The 23,381-nt window shown below is 37.5% G+C and overlaps 1 protein-coding gene across 1 annotated transcript in view; it reads right to left on the reverse strand.

The window, feature by feature from the left end:
- The window catches only part of ERCC6 (ERCC excision repair 6, chromatin remodeling factor), a 38,189-nt gene extending 15,598 nt beyond the window's left edge, over nucleotides 1-22,591 (reverse strand). Inside the window, exons 1-8 of the mRNA XM_026051458.1 lie at nucleotides 22,541-22,591; nucleotides 21,201-21,634; nucleotides 19,684-19,804; nucleotides 18,051-18,159; nucleotides 16,670-17,426; nucleotides 10,095-10,220; nucleotides 5,898-6,056; nucleotides 3,317-3,452 (exon numbers count right to left, since the gene is read on the reverse strand). Of these exons, the coding sequence (XP_025907243.1) occupies nucleotides 3,317-3,452; nucleotides 5,898-6,056; nucleotides 10,095-10,220; nucleotides 16,670-17,426; nucleotides 18,051-18,159; nucleotides 19,684-19,804; nucleotides 21,201-21,631 (1,839 nt within the window). The 5' untranslated portion in view covers nucleotides 21,632-21,634; nucleotides 22,541-22,591. The remainder of the gene's footprint in view (nucleotides 1-3,316; nucleotides 3,453-5,897; nucleotides 6,057-10,094; nucleotides 10,221-16,669; nucleotides 17,427-18,050; nucleotides 18,160-19,683; nucleotides 19,805-21,200; nucleotides 21,635-22,540) is intronic.
- Between the last annotated feature and the right edge of the window lie 790 nt (nucleotides 22,592-23,381).

Consider the following 23,381-nt stretch of genomic DNA (forward strand, 5'->3'; position numbering starts at 1 on the left):
TCAGGTAGCAGAGAGAACAGGAGTGAAACACAGGCACATGAAGGCCATTCACTGTAAACAGACCACAGAAGAATCCCAGTCAGGATTTACTGAACCTGTAATTAATTAAAACTTCCTTCAAGCTAAATCTTTAATAAACAAGGATTTGTGCTGACAATGAAGAAATAGAGCACAATTTAAAAAAATTCACTCTGCAACGTTTATTAACTATCATTTCACTGTTATAGGTTACACTGCTTTAGTTGCAGTCATTGGAATACTTTAAATCTTTTGAAATATGGTCATGAATATAAAGCCTCTCTGTTCTTTCACATTTATTTTCTGAGCAAGAGGCTGTGTCACTAACCAAAATGAAACATAAGGCTTTGCCAGGATTAATTTATGAGAAAACAATTAGCTCGGAAGAGATATTTTTCCTACTCTTCTCTATGAAGAAATAAATTTATGGACAAGTTCAAAGAACTGAGAGGTAGGATTAATCATGTCAGTTTAATCACTGACACTTGAGCACCTTAGAAGGTGCAATTTCTAGAATAGAAAATACCTGCCCATAAATTTGCCACTGTGCTGATATTGAAATATCTAGTATTTGCAAATATTCCAGGATGCCTGGCAATGAAGTAGTAATAAGTAGTTAGAAACATCTCAAGTAGGAGAGAAACCTAAGCTTTATCAACTGCAACTCCACCGCTGCCCAGTAGAACATCCATCATTCCTCACTTCTTTTTTCTTTTCCCTCCATAAATCTCTTTCTTTAGTGTTAAGATTATCTCTTGTTTCTTAGAAAAAAATTCTCTCTCTCATTCATTAAGTCTCCATAGATCAATGTGTCCTACTGTATTTTAACCATGAACATCCTATTGTCCAACAAGAACAGGATAAAACTTTCCAAACGTCAATTCAGATCTTCATCCTCCAAAACCTAGCTAATTTAAGGGACATTCCTCTACTGCTCCGAACCAGTAGAATTTCGGCTAGAGATGACAGAACCTTTCTGACTCCAAAGCAGAGGACAACACTAAGTTTCCAGATCCTACCTCTTTTCAAGTTAGTTGTTGAGTACAAAACTTTTTATTTATTTTTTATTAAAACATAACTCATTTATGTGTTAATAAATTACAGTACACTAACAGAATAACAAGCCAACAGGTGCAGAGTGACTTGGCTACCGCCCAGGTAAAATTAATCTCTACTTTGAAGAACAAATATATGTTCTTACGTAATCTAATGACAACTTCCTTATTTATTTCTTAAATTCATTGTTAGTCAGAGTATAAAGCCAGTGTGGTCTCTGGATGAATATTATTCAATCTAAACAGATGCAAAGCAAAATCCTCTAATGCCACTGGTAATGAGAAGACGGAACCATCATGACAAGAGTAGATCAGCACTAGTATATTCATAAAAGGAGGGGAGTTTCAAAAGTAATTCTAGGTAGAGAATAAAATTTCATCTGACAAATTCTGTGTACGAATGTTTTTCATACTAGTAAATCAGTAGCAAATTCCCCTTTACCAAGGTATAAGCCCATTTAGAATGAGAAAGTATTTTTACAATTTACTTCAGTCAAAAGCTTGTTCTTTTTTGATTAGGAAGTAATTTGGGAAAAGAATACAAGAGTTAAAGACCAAACCAACACTTTGGTTTAAAGCAAACTCTTTCAGCTATTGAAAGATGAAGGATATGGGCAAAACTGGAGAACTGAACCTATTTAAAGTCAATAGCTAGTATTCCAGTTCTTTAGGTTGTTGAAAATGGGGTTTTGGGAACACAACAGCCAGATGTAAATCTGAAAACTTGACTATTCCTCTATTCCTGCAGATGGAACGATTCGAACCCATCTAGGACTAGAGGAAATGGCTTCAAACTGAAGCATCGGAAGTTCCACAGGAACTTAAGGAAGCATTTCTTCACTGTGAGGGTGACAAAGCACTGGAACAGGCTGCCCAGAGAGGTTGTGGAGTCTCCTTCTTTGGAGATCTTTAAAACCCGCTTGGATGCAGCCCTGTGCCACGTGCTCTAGGTGACCCTGCGTGAGCAGGGGGGTTGGACTCGATGACCTCTGAGGTCCCTTCCAACCTTCGGCATTCTATGATTCTATGATTCTAACAAACTCTTTAATTAACAAATATGCCCAAATAAGCATACGTGATTTACTTTAGGAAGACATGCAAGCATGGTGTTGTGGTCAACAGACTACTAGGACTTGAAGACGTACACCAAGTTAATTGAACAACAGAAACTATTAGCACATTAGAGTTTTTTTTTTTTTTTTTTTTTTGCCAAGTACTATAAGCGTATCAATTATCTCAATGTTTAATCTAGTGCAATTAGGCATATAATCAAGTACAATTTTAACATTATCACAAGAGCCGCAATAAATATTTAAAGAGAAATTTTAAAAAATGGTAAGGTGAATCCTGTAAATCCTTTTAAGTATCTGAAATATGAGGCCAAGGGTTGGGGGAAAAAAAAATCTATGATTTCCTTGCTACTCTCCTCCAAGCTACTAAGTCTTGAAGCTTCACAGAGGTCATGCTCATCAGTTTAAGGATAAAATAAAAACACACACGGTAAGACATAGGTTAAACAAATAAAAGGGCAGCAAATACATTTCTTGAAGAAAAACGAAAAGGAAAAAAGCACACATCCTAAACAAAACAGGCAAAAGTAGTAACGAAGTTATACTGTCTTCAAAGAAAATGAGAGTAGGTGATATCAAGCAACAGACTGGCCTACTGATGAAAACTTAGGATGTCTGTGCATATTAAATGAATGAATTTGTAAATCAATGATATTCTTATGCACAAAAATGAAAGGAAAAAGAAATCACCACGTAAGTATGCCAATAGGTTCTTAGTTTGATCAGAAGCAGCAAAATTTGCTAATAATAATGCAGACTGTTTCATAGCAGGCATTGGAAAGAGATGGATCATGCACTTGAACGACAGCAAAGTATTTACTGAAGAGACTCTTCATGGAAAATTACAGAGAAGTTCTTCAAGTTATGAAAAATAGAGAAGATTTTTCATATTGAATGCAGAGAAGGAAGGATACTTCCATCATCTTTCTTTCTTAATCATCTGAACTACAAATTGCAAACATTTTCTTTTTGCACAGGACGAATGCTTAAGCTTTACTGCACTGTAAAAATGACCTGGAGAATCTACATACTACATACACATATGCAATGAATGTTTCATCCTCTTAAAACAGAGAAAGAGCACAAACTTGCACAGCAATCTTCAGGAACCAGGAATACTTTTCTTTTAGCTAACACACAAAAGCAAAATGCTTTTGGGATGTCAGTTGTTACCTTTTTGTTGGTGTAAGAACCAGTTTCATGGAGAACAGCGACTCTAAACGGAGGCCACCAAGTATGAAATTCTTTTACCCACTGATGCATCACAGTAGCTGGACAAACAATCACTGTTGGACCCAACCCCTGGTACCTAAAATAAAATATTCAAGAAGAGAATTTCAATGTCAAATAAATATTCTGTATTAAGTGGCCTATTAAAATAACCTGACACAATAGTTCAAGTTGAATATGAGAGCTACAGAAATCGATTGGCTTTTCCTTTTTCTAGAAGTCTATGTTTTCAAAGCAAGATGAAAGAAGCTCTAAAAGCCCACTCATTGAAGAATTAATGTACGCATCTGTCAATAAAAGCACATAAATAGTAAAATTCCAAACAATACAGCAAAAAGGAACTTCCTCCTGTGGTAATACTACTACAAATCAGATTTGAGTGACTGCTATTTCTTTGGGAGAAATAAAATCATTAACAAAAATTTTTATTACTTCTATTCATAGAAATATACGGATACAGTCTTGCAAATGGAGTTAGTGAACACCTATAGAATGACAACCTGGATGTTGCTTATCTCTTTCATCAACCAAAAAGTACTACATACAAAATGCATAAATGTACATAGTTTAATTAAAGCTGATGAGAGATCTGCTACTTTGTCTTTCCTGATGAAAAGACCATTGATCTGAAATCCCATCTGCTTCTTCCCACTACCTCTACTTGTCAGCTCCAGACCTTTCTAGCCTCCAGCTATCTTAACTTTTCTAACAAACAACCTTTCCTGTCCCTGTAAGTCCAGTTGCTCTTCTATCCTGAGACCATCACGTGTGCAAAATTTCTGATATCTCATATGGCATCTGGCTTTGCCCGTCTGTGTGACTACTAAAGTGAATATATTAGTATGCTGAGTAACAAAATTGTGCCATGCTTCAAATAGTCTTCAAGTCTTTGAAATCTTAAACTATTTGAAGTTTCCAAGAAGTATTTGAAATACTTATTTCAAGTATTGAAGCATACTTCAAGATGCTTCAAAAACAGAAAAATTCTGGAATCAAAAGTAGCTTACATATAAGAGTTTTGACTCATCTTCGAAGTAAAGAATATTTTGCAGAGTCTGTCACTGATAAAGTTGCATTTTTTAACGTTTAAAAAAATTCACAAAGATTTTACTGTATTAATACCCAAGTGCCTGCAAAAATACAACAGTATTAATAATCCTGCAGCATAATCAAACTGCAAACTGCAGCATAATCAGAACTGAAACTGCAAGAGATGACAGGAAAGACTGAGCAGCAGGTACATGCAGCAGCACACTAGCTGCATCTGCAAACCAGGGCGACAAGGCGTGAGCTGAGCTGGAAGCATTTAGGCATTCTGACACACAACTCGGTCCACTCAAGTCCTACCTCTCTAGCCAGACTGATGGGAGAGTTGCTCTTCTGCTTATTAGATTACAGAGCCTTTGGACAGAAGTCACTGAGTGCTAACACCTTCCCAGTTCACACTGCAGATACAGAAAATGCTTAACCATGCAAAGAGCAAGTAATTTAGACCTTCTGCCTTATGAAACACAAGTAAAACAAGGATTTTCATGCACAAGAAAAACCCTCTACTTCTTGATGTCACAGTGGAGCTACTAGCTAACTGCATATATCAAAAAAATGAAAAGCAGCTGGAAAATAAAATGATTCTGAAAGACACCAATATTCTCTATTTAAAACATTATTTGACATTTCATGTTCCTTAGAAGCATGATTTAAATATGCTTCTACATAAAGCAAGGTAAAATCTATTTCCAGTATATTACTACTCTATATCTTAAATTGTATGCAGTAAATTACATCAAGAAATCTGGCCAACAGAACCAGCATGCACGTATTTGTAAATCCAACAAGTATCTTTTCCCATCATTTCATCTGTGAAGAAACAATTTTTATATATTGTTCAATAACATAATACGGAAGATCATTGGAAGAAAGGTGAGTCAGTCGTACAGTTTTCAAAAGCAGAAGGAAAAGAAAGCAGATGGGAATTCCTCCTGTACGAGTTACAGTTGTTCTTATTATTACTATTTTTTTTTGCCATAGAAGATTGCTCACTGATCAGAAACTCTAACTTTCATGACAAATCAGCTTGTTACTTCCTGTAAAGCTTTCACCTGGTGTCTTGCCAGAACAAATATTTTAATATAAAATTTAATAAATGGAACTAAAGGTATTATATCTAATTTAAAATTCCATATTGTGTAAACTATTGATATTAATGTAATTGAGTTTGTAAACAATCCATTTGTAGAAGCTAACCTTAGACACTGTATTGACCCAAAATATCTAGTGTGGCTCATCTGCAAAATGAAGCATCAATGCCTGGAATTCATTAAAAGTGTTACATGTTTAATTTTTCCTGCCCTACAGCTCCATTGTCTCGTAAAATTTTTCCTTTGATGTCCCCCACTAAAAGAATTAAAGGAATATTGTAATTGAAATGTCATTAATAATTCACAGGGCCCTCCTCCACCAGCAATACATCTGATGAAATATTAATTGAGCTCCACAGACTGACAGTCTGCAGAGAAGCACTTGCCTGTAATTTGAACCCCGAGTCCTGATCTTGCTGTAGCTCAGACCTGCCAGGAAGGCAATTATCTGGATGGTCTTGCCCAATCCCATCTCATCTCCCAGGATTCCTCCCGCCTGCTGGCAGTGCAATTCCCAGAGCCACCGAACACCTGTCTGCTGGTACCTAAAACAAGGAGAAAGAAGATGGCAAATGTTTGATACTACACATCAGAACAGAGAGTCCTCATGAATTAATCATTTGGTAGGGTTCTCATACTAGCTACAGTAACATGCTGGATGTGTGTTTTACACAAGCGCTGTATTTACTAGGTCATACATTTTTGATGCATTTAGACATTGCATGTGACAGTCATTCTTTATGCCATGCTAAAACATTTCTAATTAAACTCATAGTCACTGTAATTAGAGGGTATTTTATTTCATGTATATTTTAAGTGACAGAAGTAGCTTGAGAAGCTACTCTAACAGAGCATTCTCCTTTCAGAAAAGTAGTCATGTAAGAGTGTAATAAATTGTTTTATTTGGAATGCAAAAAGTTAAATGAAAAGTTAAGACTTCCATGAGACAGGGACTTTACACTGCACTGTGAAACAGATCTCATCTGTGAAAGCAACTTTTGGTTTTACACAAATTAAACGACATGAACCTCCTTCAATAACGGAAAAAAAGGCAACAAAACAAAGTGTTCTGAAAGGCAAAACAATCAACCCTATTCTAGCGAATGGGCTGCCACAAAACACTGCTGTGTGGAAATATCAAGGTAGTTATAATTTGCAGTGAAAGACCAGTAATAGAATTAGCAATGAGGCAAAATTAACTCCAGTTAGAAGTAGTAGTTTTCAAACAATCAAAACAATCATTTATGATGACCGTCCAAAAAGGAGCTGTCAGGGTCCTGGGCTGCAGAAACCCAGTCACGAAACAGACTGCTCATTTCAGGGCTTTCTCCTGCACACACTTTAAATTGCGTTTCATTCTTTGGACAAAGTATATATAAGAAGACTGACAGCTGATGACACAGTATCTACAAAGTGGTATTAAAATCAATTTATGATGGGAGCTTTCTGCATTTAGACGAATGTTGACACGGGAAAAAAAAGGATTGAGTAGTTAGAAAAAAAATGATCAAAGAACACCTCTAATAGTTCAGACGTTATCACACAATATACTGGTACCTCACGTATACTACACCAGGAAGTCTTTAAAACAAAACAAACAAAAAATTCTCACCATTTTATTAGGGTGGAATTCATCTTAAAAATGAAAGACTCCCAAAACAACTATGAAATATTTTGTAAGAATAGTTATGATTGCGATAAGATGCTCCTGTTACTGTATTTTTTATGAAGGCTACATTTTCTGACATAAATATTAAAGAATTGGAGAAAATCTTAATTCTAATAAGTTGCTTGCCTCAGACTAATACTTAGCACAAATCTTCAAAAGAAACAATGATTCAAGAGTCCATGATGTCATTTTGTGTTATTTCTTATGATTACATACAGTGTTTGATAGCTAGTTGCAATTATATAAACATCTCTCTCCCACTCTTTCTCTCCACAGGAATCTGCACAATAGAATATCCATGGAAAATTCTGTTCCAAGGATATCCCAAAATGAAAAAAAAAAAAAAGTGGGTTCTTTCATCAAATGCATTTAGATAAAGAAAATAAAGAGAGTTTATTAGTAACTACTACTAACCATAATAGGTCTAAATAAGCACATCAGCAGAGGATAATTTACCAGGAAAAGTTTTGAAACCTGTAACTAAAAAAATTCAGAATTAATTTTTAAGATGGAAGGAGAACAGCAAGTCATGTTATTTTATATAAAATCCTTTAAAAATATATTTTTCTAGAAGTTCTGAATGTTACTTGTCATTAAGGAAAAAGAGCAGCCATCTGCAGCACTTCACTCCCTATGCAGAGAGTACACTCTACACAAGATTTTAAGACTAAATATAGGATTTTAATTAACTATATAGATTTTTATTCCTCCTTTTCTAGATGCAATACTAAAGCATATTCATGAAGGTAAATAGATGATTCCAACTTTCAAATGCTCCTAATACAGGAATACTGTATGTCAATCCAAAGAAGAATATCCTAGAACATATCAAACAAAACCAGAAACATGGTTTTAGAGAATGTCTTGCAAATACAGTTCCAAACTCCAGGTAGACAGGGTTCACTTCCTAACTAAAAGCAGTCTTCCCGCTTCCCTCCCTCCTTTTTTTTTTTTCTTTTAATATATATTTTCTATTATGCATGGGAAGGATGGAAAAGATTCCACACAAAGTACATTTTCTTTTTTTTTTTTTTTCCCCCCCTCTTCTCTTTTCGGTTATAAGCACATCCCAAAATAAAGGCAGAGTTACGTTTGGATTGCATTTTACACGAGTAACCATGCTAGACTCATCCCTTAAAATTCACTGTTGTAGCTAGCAGAGTTTAGTGATATTATCACCACGACAACACTATTTCAATTGTACCAGGGAAATCACATACTGAGAGCAAGGAATGAAGAGAACTGATTTCTGGTTCATGTACAACTTCCCTCAGGCTCGGAGCATATAGTGGAAGGCAAAGCTAGCAAGTTAGTCCTGCTCACTAAGTTTAGTTCTGCTCACAGCAGCACCAGCACAGTACACCCAGCTGAATATATTTTGGAGTGGACAAACATCCAAAAAAGAAACATTATCCAGTTTTAACAGGCTTATCAGGAAAAAACAACTCAAAAATCTACTGTTTGCAGAAGTGTTAGGTAGCTTCTTTGGAATTCAATTCAGCAGTGCAGAAAAATCACTTACACTACAGTGAGGCACATCTCCTTGGGTCAATACACTTGCTGCTTCTGGAGTGAACTTGGTCAGAACTCCCAGTTTAATGTCTATTGACTGTGAATCTTCCTACATTGGGGATTTCAGCATTTAACTTACAAGTCAGACAAATCATTCAACTCCATTGATCCTTCTAACCACTTAGGAAGTTTTGCCAACTGACTCTTGTTTGCAGGGATACCCTTCATTAGTGAGGCTGATATATCTGATTAATTTTTAGTTGTCTGCCTCATTTCAATTCCCTTCAGACTGCTCAGCCCATGCATCCGTTCTCAGGCTGATTACTCCTGCAGTACCTTTGCATAAACAACTGTAGACCGCACGTTGGCTGTGCAGGGTCCTGGCCCTGAAGTCATTAATTCCATTCCACTTCAGAGCCAGTGCTTGGCTTTTTAAGAATTACAGAACAACAGTAATAATTTCTTTGAGGTTAAGACTAAATGGCCCTGTTGAAAGGGATACCATATATGCTATGCCAGTTAGAAACCATGGCTGCTTACAACACTAATTGTAAGGATTTAGTGTTAGCTTTTTCAAAGAGAAGATGGTTGCATGAAAGGCTGCCAACAAAAATGAACTCAAGCAAATGCTGCATCCAAGTTAGAGATTATGCAGTAAGTTAACTTGTCAGCTGCTAACTTGTTTGAAGTCTTTTGTAAATTGCCTACTGAGACGAAGCAGGGTTGCTTGAAAGCATCCCTGAACACAAATATATCAAAAACCAACAACACAACCCTAAAAAACAGACATCAGTCCTGTTCAAATGAAAGAAAGAAAGAACTGCATAGATGTCAATCCAATACAGGAAATAAGAATGTACTTTCTTTCTGAAATTTTTGCCCACTGTAATTTTAAAGAAAAACTATTATCTGCTTATAAAGCAACTTTTCAGAAAACTGTCCATTTTTGGACATCCCATCATAAAACATCTATATTAATTTTATCACAACTTGTCAGCTTATCTTCAATTTCTTCTCTTTCCTTTCCATACCTAACAGAAAACTTACCAATAAAAAAAAAAGCATGTACAGAATCAGACAAAAACATCTTCTCAAGCCTAGTTTACTAACAAGTATTTCACAAAATTTTCAGAAGTTGGTTCTTAACTGTACTTTTATATAACTACACTTAACTTTTAATTTCATTAAATTCTTTGTGCTTGCAATAAATTAGTTTTAGAGAGGTTTGCTCCTACATTTTTTTTTCCAGAAATAAACCTATTGGAACTTAAATGATTGTTCCCTGAATGAAATTTGCTGTAAAGTGCACCTAAAAATCCCTACTATTACTCTGTTGTTACTCTAATATTAATAACATATAGCAGTGTCTGCATAACATTAAAATAAGGTGTAAAATACATACTTAAAAAGTTTTTTGAAGAGAAATCCTGGTACTTTGAAACCCTCTTCAAATTCAGTATCACTTTCATCGGAAAGTTCCTCAGCCGTATCATGATCCTTGTCCTTCAGACGTTCTTTTTGCCACCTCCTAGAATGACACAGGAGCCAATGTTTGATTATTGCAAATAAAAGATATTACATGAAAACTACACTCAATCTCCTACCAAGCAGGAAACAACAAATAAATACATTCAGTACGATTACCATTTAATTTAAGATTACCATTTAAATAGTAAATATAATATTCAATAGTAAAATTTTGAATAATTAAAAAGTAGCATGCTGAGGAGAATTATAATTATGCAATTACATGCTCAAAAGACTGACATGCTAAAAAGAGCATGTTCTGATAGTCCTGGGAGGAGACTTGATAGTCAAAAAGGCATTCAAAAAGACATGAAAAGTGAAGGTTTTTGTGCGGAAAAGTCTTAAGTAGCAGCATTGAGCTGAAAAGAAACAAGCGTAACGAGTTACAGAAACCAAGCAAACAAAACTTTTCAGATGAAATACTGGAAAATTTGGTTGTTTAATCACTCAACTCCGCATTGAGGAAACAGATGGAGAATATACACTTTAAAGCAACTGTGTAGTGGCTGGATGGAGGAGGACTTAGTGAGAGACCGCTCTCCTACTCTCAGGTTATTCAAAGCCACCTCCCTCATGATCTAACAACTCTCAATCAGACTTGAGCTAAAGCTGTTTTCCCCAACCAGGGTGGGTGTCTTCCTTTCCCGACCACTTACTTGGGCAAACTAGCAGGAACTTCATTTAAAGGCTTCTGTGTCTGTCCTGTTTTCAATGTGAAAATGCATTTGTTTTTGGTCTATACTGCTAGAGTGCTGTGTCATCAGGCTCAGGTGATCAGCTATTCTAATTCCAGTAAAAAATCCATGATTCAAACTGACAAACGCTGACAGTGACTGCTTCAGACTTTATCATTACTGCAATTGAGAAATGACTGATTTTGTCAGTTATTTTATCTGACTGGGTTAAAGACTGAAAACAAGAAAGGAAACACCTGGTTATCACACTTACAGTCAAACAACTGCAAATTGCAAAGCTTATGAAGTGACAGCTAGGTAAAGAATCCATACAAAAACTAAATTAAATAAATACAAGTGACAAAGTGGGCAGTAATGTGTGCAAGAGGCAGCCTCTAATTCTATATTCCGGCACAAATCACCACTAGTGAACACCGAAACTTCAGTCTCCCCTGGGAAGAAAGAGATTGCCCTCTAGTGTACACTAGAAAAAGTGATTCCAAAATAGCCAAGAAGAAACTTTCCTCAGCAGGACTAACAAAAGCCAAGGGCTCTCCCAGGTTTGGCTGTCAGTCATCATTGGCAAGAAGCTATTTGCTTCACTTTCTTTTAGCTGATATATCTTTTATATTATTAGACGCCTAGGAAAATCAGTACATGCAGAATTTGAGTTATGCTCCTAACTCTCCTAGAGAAATGTTTCCTTGATGAACACTGCATTCAAGTGTGTAACTACAAGAATCATAGAACTGAAGGTTCTGGTGCTGCATATCTACCAAAGCAGCTCAAAGGAAGTAGAAGAAATTTGTTGCCAATGCTCTACAGTAAAACTTAACGACCTCCTTTTTAAAAGTGTACATATTACTAATGGTTGAGGCAATGGCAAGATAAAACACCATTTCCTAGAGCAGACCAGGCAGTTGGCCAATCTGGCCCTCCACACTTCCACAGATGCTGTGTTTTGGACAGAGCAGCAGATATTGTACTTGACTACAGAGTAATAGACAGACCTAATAGAAGATTCCCTACTAACCTCAGTTAACTGTACTAGCACGCCAAAACAAACAAGAAATAGAGATTCTGCTGTATTAAAGTTTCTTGAAAATGCAAGTATGATCTTTGAGAAATATATTTTTATATTGCCCTTGGTCTCTAACACGGGTATGATTGTATCCTGCAAGTACAGTATGAAATCCATATATCACACAATTAAATCTTTCTTAATGTAGGATTGTGTTCATATACTAATCTCATTTCCCACTTACTGCAATACCCAAGAAAGAAATTCTACATCTAAAACACAGTAATGAGCACAAGTTGATTTTTTTTTTTTTTTAAATACAGTCAGGAACCAAGCTGAGTGTTTAATATAGTTTGCATTTTTGAAGTACAATATATTTTCTGTTTTAGACAGCTAAGAATCCCTTACAGATTATTTTAATTTGCTAAATTGAGGCATTTAGCATTACTTTTCTGATCTAACTTTTTATGGTCTATATGGGCGAATTTAATTGGTACATCCTAACAGATGAAATACATGCAGTTAGTAGCACAAGTATCTGCAAGTAAATTGAGACTGATGTAGACAATTACACACTTGAGCTTAGAATGAAAGGTGTACTCAGTAAGTGAGCCAAAATATATCTTCATTTGTGTCTTGGCTTTGTCATTTTAAAGAGCAGTTAGATGCTCTAAGAAATTGTCTTCTAGGAAAGGTAATATTTAATCTTTTTTTTTTTTAATTTATAACTCGGAAGCATTGAAAGATTAAGTGACTCAGATATTTCAAAGACAGCTAGCACATTAGAAATGAGTTAATCAAAGGAAAATACAACTCATTTCTGGCCTGTCTTTGTTTTTGGCATGATTCTTTGCATCAACTACTCTATGTATTGTAGCCACAGTGTAGCCACAATTTCCAGCAATTCAGTCTCTTGGATGTCACTTGAACGGTCTGGAAAGAAGCAGCTTTTTGAGCCTTGTGTGCAAGTATTTGACAGCACCTGAATAAAGAGCTATCCAAATAACTGCAGTATGTGCATTATTGGTGATGCTTATAATGCTTTAACTGCATTTATTATGAGCAGCAAGAAGTTATTCGGTTATAGTTTTCTTAAATGCACAGGAAATTTTTGTAAATGATCAGGGGCGAGGGAAGGGGAATTAAAAAAAAAGGAATCTTGACAGCCTGCACCTTCCTCACCTGCAAAATCTTCAAAAAGAGTAACCTCAGAAAACCATGTTGTAGTCTGGTTGCAAATTTGGCACTTCACCTGCATAAATTGCTTGTATCTTTTCATTCTAGGTAGAAGCTGCCAAAGAGCAAAAACAGGCTAACAGAACCAAAACCAGGTGCAATTCACCTCGTTCAACAATCTAAAAAAAAAAAAAAAAAAAAAAAAAAAAAAAAAAAACAAACACCTGTTCTGTCTGACCGGACAATCCCACCAGACAAGGGCCGAGATGCTCACTTTCCATCAGCCCTAACTCTGGGCCCTTCTAAACCAAAACAGCCACTCGCACACTACACACAGCCACTACCTGGCTGCTGCTGGAGATCAGGCGAGACCTTAGGCTCCAATCTAGTGGCTGCTTATCCAGGCCTCTGGATTCTGCTGGTAACAGCTAATATCAAGAAGAGTTGAGAAAGATGGATCTACCACCTTCTCTGAATCCTAATTTTAAATGTTTGAGTGTCTCCTACTCATCTACTTTACCTCTTGAGAAAAAAAATAAAATTTATAAGGTTACTTAAGAGCATGAGCTGAATTCTGTACAGTTAACTTTCTTTTACTACCTCTTAATCACATTTTGCTTTGAGGGGGGGTTATTGCTGCAGAGTAACCTTTGCAATGAAAGGAAAGAGCTTAGTGCTCCCCCTTGTCTGCCCTGTTTACTGCAGGAACACCAGCTCCCACTCCAAACACAGTCTCTTGTTCTAGAGTTTCTTAGCAGTCCCACAGTGAGCTAATTATCACGCTCTAACAACATCACACGATTTTCCCCTTGACACAGACCAATCTCTTCAAGTCCCATCCCTGAAAAGTTTTAATGTTAAGAAAACTCATTTCCAGTCTTTAAAAGTCTAGGACTTTATCCAGAGCACAACACAAGACTAAATGTTCAGAAGACTAAAGTAGCCCTAGCGGATTTACTCTTGCTCTCTCTCGGGTAAAATACACTACAATCGCACCCATTCATTTGCATCCAAAAGTAAAACTGACATGAAACAAGACATGAACATAAGCAAATGACAGCATTTCTATAGCATTCTTATTATGTTTCTTAATTCACTACATTTTATTTTCTCATGGCATTTCCATAATGAATATTACCTGGGGGTGTCAGCATAAAACCATCAATGTGGACAGCTGCAGCATAACAGCTACAATAACTTGAGCTATGAAATTTTTAAGAGATGTAGTGTTTTGGTGGCAATTACAGTTATTGATATTTCTAAAATTCATTTAGACTTTTATTGTAACTTTAGTAACCAAAAGAAATGTAGTTTATGATATGACTTAGCTAAGGATAAATTGTCACAATCTTAATGTTATTAAAAAACGCATTTGAATGAATTTAAACTGTGAGTCATATTAAAACTTTCAATCAAAATAAATTACTCTTGATGAAAATACTGAATTAAAAATGATTTAATATTGGTCTAACTTAAATGTGAGAACAGTTTTATTCAATAAAATAGTACATATTTTATCAATTAATCTTTTTTTTCTGTTAATGGATCCAATTAAAAAAAAATAAACCTATGGACCTTGTTCACATTAACCTCTTGCTCATATTTCCCTTTTCTCAACTGTTCTCAAGAGTAGTAAACTATGCTTTTAACATTGAAAAATAGCATCCTTGAATTGCAAGCCTATTGCCTCAGTCAGCCCCAGACCTGCCTTGGTAATCCCAGCTCTGCAAGCAGAATTAGCTCTTCCTACCTGAGGTTCCCTGCCCAGCAATAATAAATCTATAATTGCAGTACAAGTTTTCTGCTTTCAGCAGAAATCTGCTTTTCTACAGCAAATCATGGTTCCCATGGTTCTCCCCATGGGAAAAGAGGAGTATTAGCACCTTTTCCTCTTGAGTTCTCTTATACCACCTCATTTAAATTCACAAGATTTTATTTTTGTGGAAACCTAATTTGATTCTGCCAACCATTAACTAGGTTCTTCTGTTATGGCCTTATCATTACACCAGATCAGCCTCTCCCTAAGAACCATAATGTCTATGGTTTCGTCTGCTCTAGAGTAGTGCTTTTCAAGTTGGAACCTATGACTTTCTCGAGGACTGTAAACTAGGTGAAACACATCCAAAAAGATAAAAGCAAGCAAGACAACGGTATTTATATGAGGTTCAGCACTTAAACTAGAAACCAAATAAGATGCCACTGATTACAGAACTAAATAAACAAACAAACAAAAAATTTTTAGTCATCTTCGATCCCACTGCGGCCAGAAATATCTTTCAACTTTACTAGCATATTAGACGGAAAACTTGTACAGCTTTCCTGTTAGGAGGTCAATAGCTATGAAAGTGCTCAACAGCTAGAGTGATACCATTCATTTCCATGTTAGACAACTTTCATAAATCATCAGATTAGCAAGAAGTCTTTCAGCTGCCATTCTGAAAAGTAACTTGCGTTCCTGACAACTTAGTAACATTCTCCTCTGAACTACATTAGTTTATTTAATAAAAGATGCTGTCTCTTTTTAGAAATCTTACAAGAGTTTGTAACTGTAGCTCATTATAGCAACAAAAGACACTACTACTACCATCATCATCACTGCCTCTTTAAGGACATATTTACCATTACTCATCAAAACCAAGAGAAAAAAGCCTGTCAAACAGGACAGATCTTTTTAAGTTTGAGTAACAGCAACATAAATGTCCAGTCCTTACTATTTACATTATCCACCATAATTTATGCAAGAGATATCATGCACTAATTAAAAATAATACAGGCTTTAAGTCTTTCCAGTATTTCTTTTAAAAGATATAAATCTGAGAACCATTTTACACTGAGTATCAAGTAAACATATTGGTCTGCCTGAAGAGAAAGCTGTAAGTTTTGTCGGAGGATACACAATCCTTACAAAACAAAGTGTTTGAAAATCTGCTCTGACAACTTCATCAGTGTAAGTGCAGACAGCTCTGTGCAACACTGACAACAGTACACAATTTCTGTAGCTTTCACCTATACAAAAAAAAGTATAAAAAAAAATCTATCCAATATTGAGTATATTGTGATGAGCATAGGTACAGAAGTAAAGAATATTTGATTTAAAGAATATACATATTGCAACTAAGTTCCTCTCTCTTATACGAAAGTGAAGTTTATTTCATAGCACTTTCGAAGACGTTCTGCAACAGACGATAACTTCCCATGGCTTTGGACTTTAATTAACATATTCTACAAAAATAGTACGTAACCAACATTTCTTCAAGCTATTTCTTCTCAACTAGCACAGTTAACTATTAGAGCAGTAAACTAAGAATTCCACCTTAACCTAAACCAGACTTCACTCACAATGTGTAAAAATGCCCTCCTCCAAAGATTCAGTTTGCTTGCACTGCAACTTCATCTATCAAATGGAAAACAAGATATATTATCCTTCAAAAATATATGATCTACAAATGAAAACCCTACTGAAGAGTTATTCAGTCAACATATTGTTTTATATACTCAACTTTGGGCGTATGCACAATTTTACAAACAAGAAACACCAATACTTTTAGGACTAGGACACCAAAAACTTCTAGGACTAACCTTAGTCTCTGTTTATAATAATCTTCATCTCCATCATCTCTCCATCTTTTTATTCTGCGCTTTCCTACTGCATGCTCTTCTTCCTCCTCAGAGCTTGGATAGAAGTCAGGATCATCATCACCTTTAAAATCTTTCTTAACCAAATTCTTTCCCTTCCTTGACAAAGGCTTAAGTTCATAATCAGAGTCATTCTCAGCATGAGAAGAGGCCTGCTGTTCCTCCTCCTCTGCTGCTTCTGGATCAAAGAGCTCCTCATCAGGTACATACTCAGACTCTCCACTATCATCACGCTGCTCATGTGTCAACTTCGCCTTGGCCTCAAGATACTTTTTTTCCTTTGGAATCCCTGCCTTTGACTGAAACTGAAGGGCACGTTTCTGAAGTCTGCTCATGTGTTTTTTTAAGCGCTTATCCGTTTTTGATAGAGTTCTGGCTTTACTCCTTTTCTCCTTCGTGGGAGATTGGATGGGTGTGGAAGTTGCGTGCTGAGCAGTTTTGGCTTGTGCTTTCCTCTTTGCTCCTTTCAGAAGTGATAATTTCTTCCTTTCAGATGACAGCTTAGCTTGATCTGCTAAATACTTCTCAAAGTCAGATGTTTCATTTAGCATTAACTGCCGTGGCTTCCTCTGTGGCTTCTGAGGTATTTTAGTTCCAAAAGGAGTCATCTGGCCCGTACGAATAAGCTCTTCCCACTCAGTCTCCTGAGCTGGCATAAGCATGCTACCAAGATGCAGTGGACTTGATGATGGCCCAGGTTCTGCAACAAAAGTGGGAACATCCAACAGATCATTAAAAAACACCCTGTGAACAACTCAAACAGAGCAACAGGTTTGTTTTCAAGCTTCAAACACATGCAGTTGTTTTTATGTTTTTTAGGTTTTTTTTCTGTTTAGTTGTTTTTTAAACTCTCTGCTCATAAAAATCCTTTCCTTAAAGTGCAGCCTGACAAAGGGGAAACACTTCCCTCCTTCCCTTTGTAGTGATATTTCTCACCAAGAAAGAAAAAACAATTTTGTTAATGCTGATTGATAGCATTCAGGGTATAAAAAGTAATTCAATCATGATGTTAGTCATCTTTATCAAATTAGCTGTGAAAATTGTTAAGATTTCCAATTTATTAAGCTCGATACACAAATGTGCATCAGCTATCCCTACTGAGCTGAACACGGATTAACTTCCATTTTTAAAAACTTCCCATGTGAATACCACAAGATCTGCAATTTTGCAGGTGCAGAGAATTAAGTGGTTTTAAATCTCTCTTTGGAAACAAACTACTGAAATTTGTTTCCTTTTTGGCAAATATCTTGCCAATTAGCTTCCAACTACAAAAAATGTAACAGGAGAGTATACAGGATACATGGTTTGCAGCTTTCCCCCGTACCTTCATCATCCTCGATTTCACCATCATTAATTTCATCAAGAATCCCTGTTCCAGCAAGAATTGCTCGGAGTCGCTTTTGCTTTGCTTTGATCTTCTTCAACTGTTGCTCCTTGAATGACAAGGTGGTACATCATTTAATTTTTAATCTGATTTATAAATTTGCTATCTTTTTAAACAATTCTCATGTTATTATGTTTACAGTATTTTCTATCAGAAAAGTAAATTGAAATATCGACAATATCCCTTTTGAAAAAGATGTATGCTACACCATTTATCCAACTCTAATACCCTGAACTGCCTATTTACCAGCAATGTAATGATTCTTTGGTGGTATTCCAAACCCAGAGAGGGTAAAGATCAAGTTAGTTAATGTTTTTGTGAAAAAAAAAAAGAAAAAAGTATATACATATCAACTAGCCTGCCCACACCTCTATGTAGGACTTTAAAGAATAAGTGGACTTTTGTATGGTACAATATATCTCACCGCTCTTGTAACTTACAGATTCTCTAAAGAGATATTTTTTTAAATACATTTAAAGACTGTTAGAGACAGCTAACAATGGATTCCCAATCAGGTTTGAGTTTCACATGCAATTAAAACATGAGCAAGTTACTTCAAATGCAACAAATACAAAATACAAAAGGTCCAATTGCACAATCACTCTTCAGGGAGTGGTCTGGTTTACTGTGTCTTTACCCTGGCTTAGTGTGGCTTTCCAGCTACTTGCTCCCAGCACCACGCTGTAACTCAGTACCTTCCCCATCTCTCTCCTATTCAGATAAAATGGAAACACAAAGAGTTGCTGAAATGATCAAAATTAAAAAGTCATTGTCAATGGCCTAAGACTGGCAAGAAGCAACTGGAGGCAAAGGAGATGAACTTTTTCAATCAGGTTGATCAATATTAAAAATATTAGGGTTCATTTCCATGAAACAACAACCTGTTCTAAGAGCTCAAATCCTGACAAGGAAAACCTCCTCTTTCTTCAAATTTCCATTTTCCTATTCACAGCTGTGTATGTCCTTTGCTCAGCTTTTATTGACACCTAGTAGATTCCTCTACAAGCTATTTTGATTTAAAAAAATAACAACAACAACAACAACAAAGCTGCACAGGCTTCTGCTAAATCAGCAAGCCAAAATGGCTTACAAGAAGGAATGATGAATACACAAACACATGTACAAAGAGAATACAGCAACGACAGAGGATTAGGTAAAGGAAGGTGGGATTGAAGACCCTGAGAGCCAAGATGTAGATGAACTATTAAATCATGCCCTAACAATGCTGCGCTAATGCTCCAAATACTACCGGGAGGGATTTAATTAAATTAATACAAAGTAGTTTTCCAAATAGCTCCTGGAACTTCAGTAGCGGAGCATGTGCAGAAGTTTGGAGTAAAAACAAACAAACAAGCACCGCTGGCCCTCTCCCAACTTCACATCTCTAAATTAGCTTTTCCTCTTTTTTTTTTTTTTTTTTTTTTTTTTTGAGAAGTAAACTGACCCATTAAAAATGTGAAGAGGAAGTTCAGACTGACTAGATTATAAAGCACAAACTAGGTCACATAATCCACATCTTAAACCATTGTACAAGTTAAGCAAACTCAGTAGGAAAATAATGTAGACTAATCACCTTGTTATATTTTTGGCGTTTTACAGAATCTAGTTTTCGGTTGACATCTTTGCTTGTGGCAGCTTGAGGTGAAAGTTGCTCGATGATTTTATTTATTTGTTTCAGAGATATTGTACATGATCTGAAAAACAAAAGATTGCAATATACTGCTCAAGTAAAGAGTTTAAAATTACTTAAAATATTTTTTCAAATTATGCAAAAAGAGTTGATCCTTTCTACCACCTGCAAAGCAGCCATTATCCCCCTACACAAAAAACAGCACAACACAGTCTCTTCAGCTGTTTTAGGGAAGTTCATTTGACCACATCTATCGCTACCTCAGCTTTGCTCTCTGCAAATTTACTTGTAATTTTCTGAATTCCACCACTCGTCAGTCAAGATGCATTCTAGCCAGCTCCTCAGGTGCCATTTACTGCTCCTTGATTTCATTTGATTTCAGTGTTTTTGAACCATCTCATGTCCCTTCTTGGGCTTTTTTTGCTCTTTAAATACACTATTCTCTTGAAAGTCTCTTCTCTTTTTGGCTGTTACCTCCTTGACCCTACAGCCTCTTACCATGTATTGCTACTCTCCTCTTTTATATGCTTCAATCATTTAATACTTCAACTTAAATTTGTGAATTTGTGTGGATGTCATCTTATCATGTACCTTTTACTACGAACTTCATGCCAGTTACAAAAAAAAAACCAAAAAAAAACCCAAAACAAAACAAAAAAAAAAACACCCACCAAAACCACAGTTCTCACTTGGTTTTATCTTCAGTCATTCATTCACATTTAGACTCTTTCAAGAGTCTATCTAGAACTCTGTCAAGTTCATCACACTCTGCTCTCACATATTTAGTTTTATTGGTCCCTTTGCTCAGCAAATGAACTAAATCTTTGCCCCTTTTCTCCAAAATCATCTTTCAGACATGCACACATGCACATGGCATTCCAGACAGAACAGAAATAGACTCAACAGGTTTCTTCAAGCCATTTGCATATCCACATGTAAATGCCTTAAGATGCTTTGTGGCTGGTGAAAATACAGAATTAAGAGAAAGATCATAGGATGTTTTTAAACTAAAAAAAAAGGGAAAAAAATCAACCAATTCACAATGCTGTGCCTATTTCTCTGAGTAAGTACACAGTCTAACTACAACAGTTACACTGCTCCATTTTTCCTCTCAGCTATCTGTGTGCAGGTACAGAGCATCCGAAATTAGGCTGCAATTTTGCAGATTTACTTTACTTATCTCTCTTCTGCCCATGTAAACTGGAAAATTAATCAAGTACATAAAATTAAGTATATGACAAAATCATATATTGTGTGTCAAAAAACATTTTTTCACGTGACATTTTTTCACTCAATTTTTTTTTCTTTTAAAGGCGTGTGACTCAGGACAGGAAACATGATTTACTGGTTGAGTGGTTGCAAAGCATCTTTTCCTCTCTCAACTTTTCAAGCCATGAGACACTAAATACCATTAGATATCAGTAAGAGTGGATACTAATAAGAAAACACACAAAACTTACCTTACGTCTTCCAGCACCGACTGATATTCTTTCTCTGCATCAGCTATTTTCGCTGCTTTGCTGGCTTCATTAATTGCATGATCTACTTGCTGAAGGACTCCTTGCTCCAATACATCCTGATCATAGACATCGACGCCTAAACCTCTGAGCTCTGCAGCCTGAGCACTATCTGAAACAGACTGTATCTGCTGCCTGTTGATATGTAAGAGGGGTTGTCCTCTTCTGGAGGCCTCCAAAGGAGCAGCCATAGAAGTGGATGGCTGATTAGCGGAGTTGGGGACACCAAGACTATCACCCTGGTCATTGCTGCAACAGCCATTTTCTTGTTTGACTCCCAAATCTTCTGCATTATACAAGCAATTATTGCTTGCAGTGGTATCAAGGTCTTGTTCTTGGATACTGCCTGGCAAGTGGGTGTTGTCTGTTGGCATCCTCTGCTCAAACACAGAAAGAATGATAAGAATCAAGTCATCATGAGAATGCTCAGGTACATAAAATTCCTCAAGATGGTTGTGCTCAAATAAAAACAAGCAAAGCAAGGAGCATATTGCTTTATGAGCAAATTCTGACTTCTAAATAACTAGTAGTCTGTTCCTCCACAATATTCTATCTTGCCCCAAGTTTCTCCCCAAGATTGACTTCAATAATCAAAAAAGTTGCAAAATACTTTGAGAACAACTATACAGAGTAATTCCTGTATCAACATGTATAAAATGGGTAGTAACATTTGTTCTCCTTGACATCATCTGACCTGGATGGATTACACAGATATACAGTGGAACTCCAATACTGCTACATCACAATACAATTGAAAACTGGAAAGTACAAGCTCTAGATACAGGATGAACCACTAGTTTAGGAAGCATCAATACCTACTGCTTACAGTAAACAGCTCAACGCAAGTTTGCAGAGCAGTGCTGTGGTATGGCAAAATCAAGGTAACTCTGGGATGCAGTACAAGGCTCAGACCTAACCAGGGAAGTGTTTTTGCTTCTGAATTCAGCACTGTTGAGAGTAGAGCTAGAAAAGCAACTCGGATATTCACCTACTTTCCTTTTGATAAGCAAGGAAAACATGTTACAGGTATAAAACAGGTATACAGCTATTAGAGAAATCCAGAGCCTCTGGTGCTACAGTGCAAAGGTTACACAACTCAGAAGGCAGAAAGGCATCGTGGCCAGTGAACAGAAAACAGGTAAGATGTTCAGAAATGTGACTGCTGAACTGGCCAGCACAAGCACTGCCTCGATCCACTGTCTGTGTGCCAAAGATTCAGAAATTGTGCCCTGAAGGAGTACAGAATTTCCTCACAAAGATGCCTGAACTCAGAAGCGACTTACCAAGACACACACAGAGCTGGTTCTGCTGGGAGCATTTGGGTTGAGCCCTTTTTCACAAATGATGTATTTTTGGTCCGCTTTAGGAAGACACTGATTTTATTAATTCGCAGGAAAACACTGCCGAGGCGGGGGGGCCGCCGTCACCTCTGCTAGACGGCGGCCAGCTGAACCAGGCCCTCTCTCCCACCCGCTCCCGCACACGCAGCTGGCCGGGCCCTGCGCGCAGACAACACGCACCCGCCGGCGCCTCGGGCTCATCCCCCTCCGCGCAGACCGGGGCCATTTCCGAACGCTAACGGATCTCGCGGGCCGCTGGGCCTGGCCGGGCCCGGCTGCAGGGCCGCTCCCCGCACGGGGCCCGCTCCTCGCGGAAACGCGAGCGGCTCCCGCAGCGCAGCGCCGCGGCAGGGGGGCTGCCCGAGCGGGCGGGCCGCCGCCGCTCGCGGCCACCAGCGGGGGACACCCGGGACAGGGGAGAAACCCCGCGGCCATCGCGGCCCGCGCGCGGGAGGAACCCACCTCGCCGCTCCACCGCCCGGAGGCCACGGCGCATGCGCAGCACCCGCCCGCCTCTCGCGCCCCGCTCTCCGCCCAGCGCGTTGCGTCACTTCCCGCACGCGCCGCGCTCGTGCGTGGCGGCGGTTTGTGCGCATGCGTCACTCGCGGCGCGGGCCGCCATGTTGTGGTGTGGGGTAACGGTCGTCGCCGCGCTGGGTTCCCGGTTTGGCGGGGCTCTGGCTGGTGCTGGTGCGGGAGGTGAAGCCTCTCCGGCATCTCTGCGTTTGGGCCATGCATCAGTGTGGTCCCCGTGCACTGTGACTTGCGGGCCCCTGCCTGCTGA

This window comes from Nothoprocta perdicaria, unplaced genomic scaffold (assembly GCF_003342845.1).
Source record: "Nothoprocta perdicaria isolate Ctin4 unplaced genomic scaffold, notPer1 scaffold_111, whole genome shotgun sequence".
NCBI lineage: Eukaryota > Metazoa > Chordata > Aves > Tinamiformes > Tinamidae > Nothoprocta > Nothoprocta perdicaria.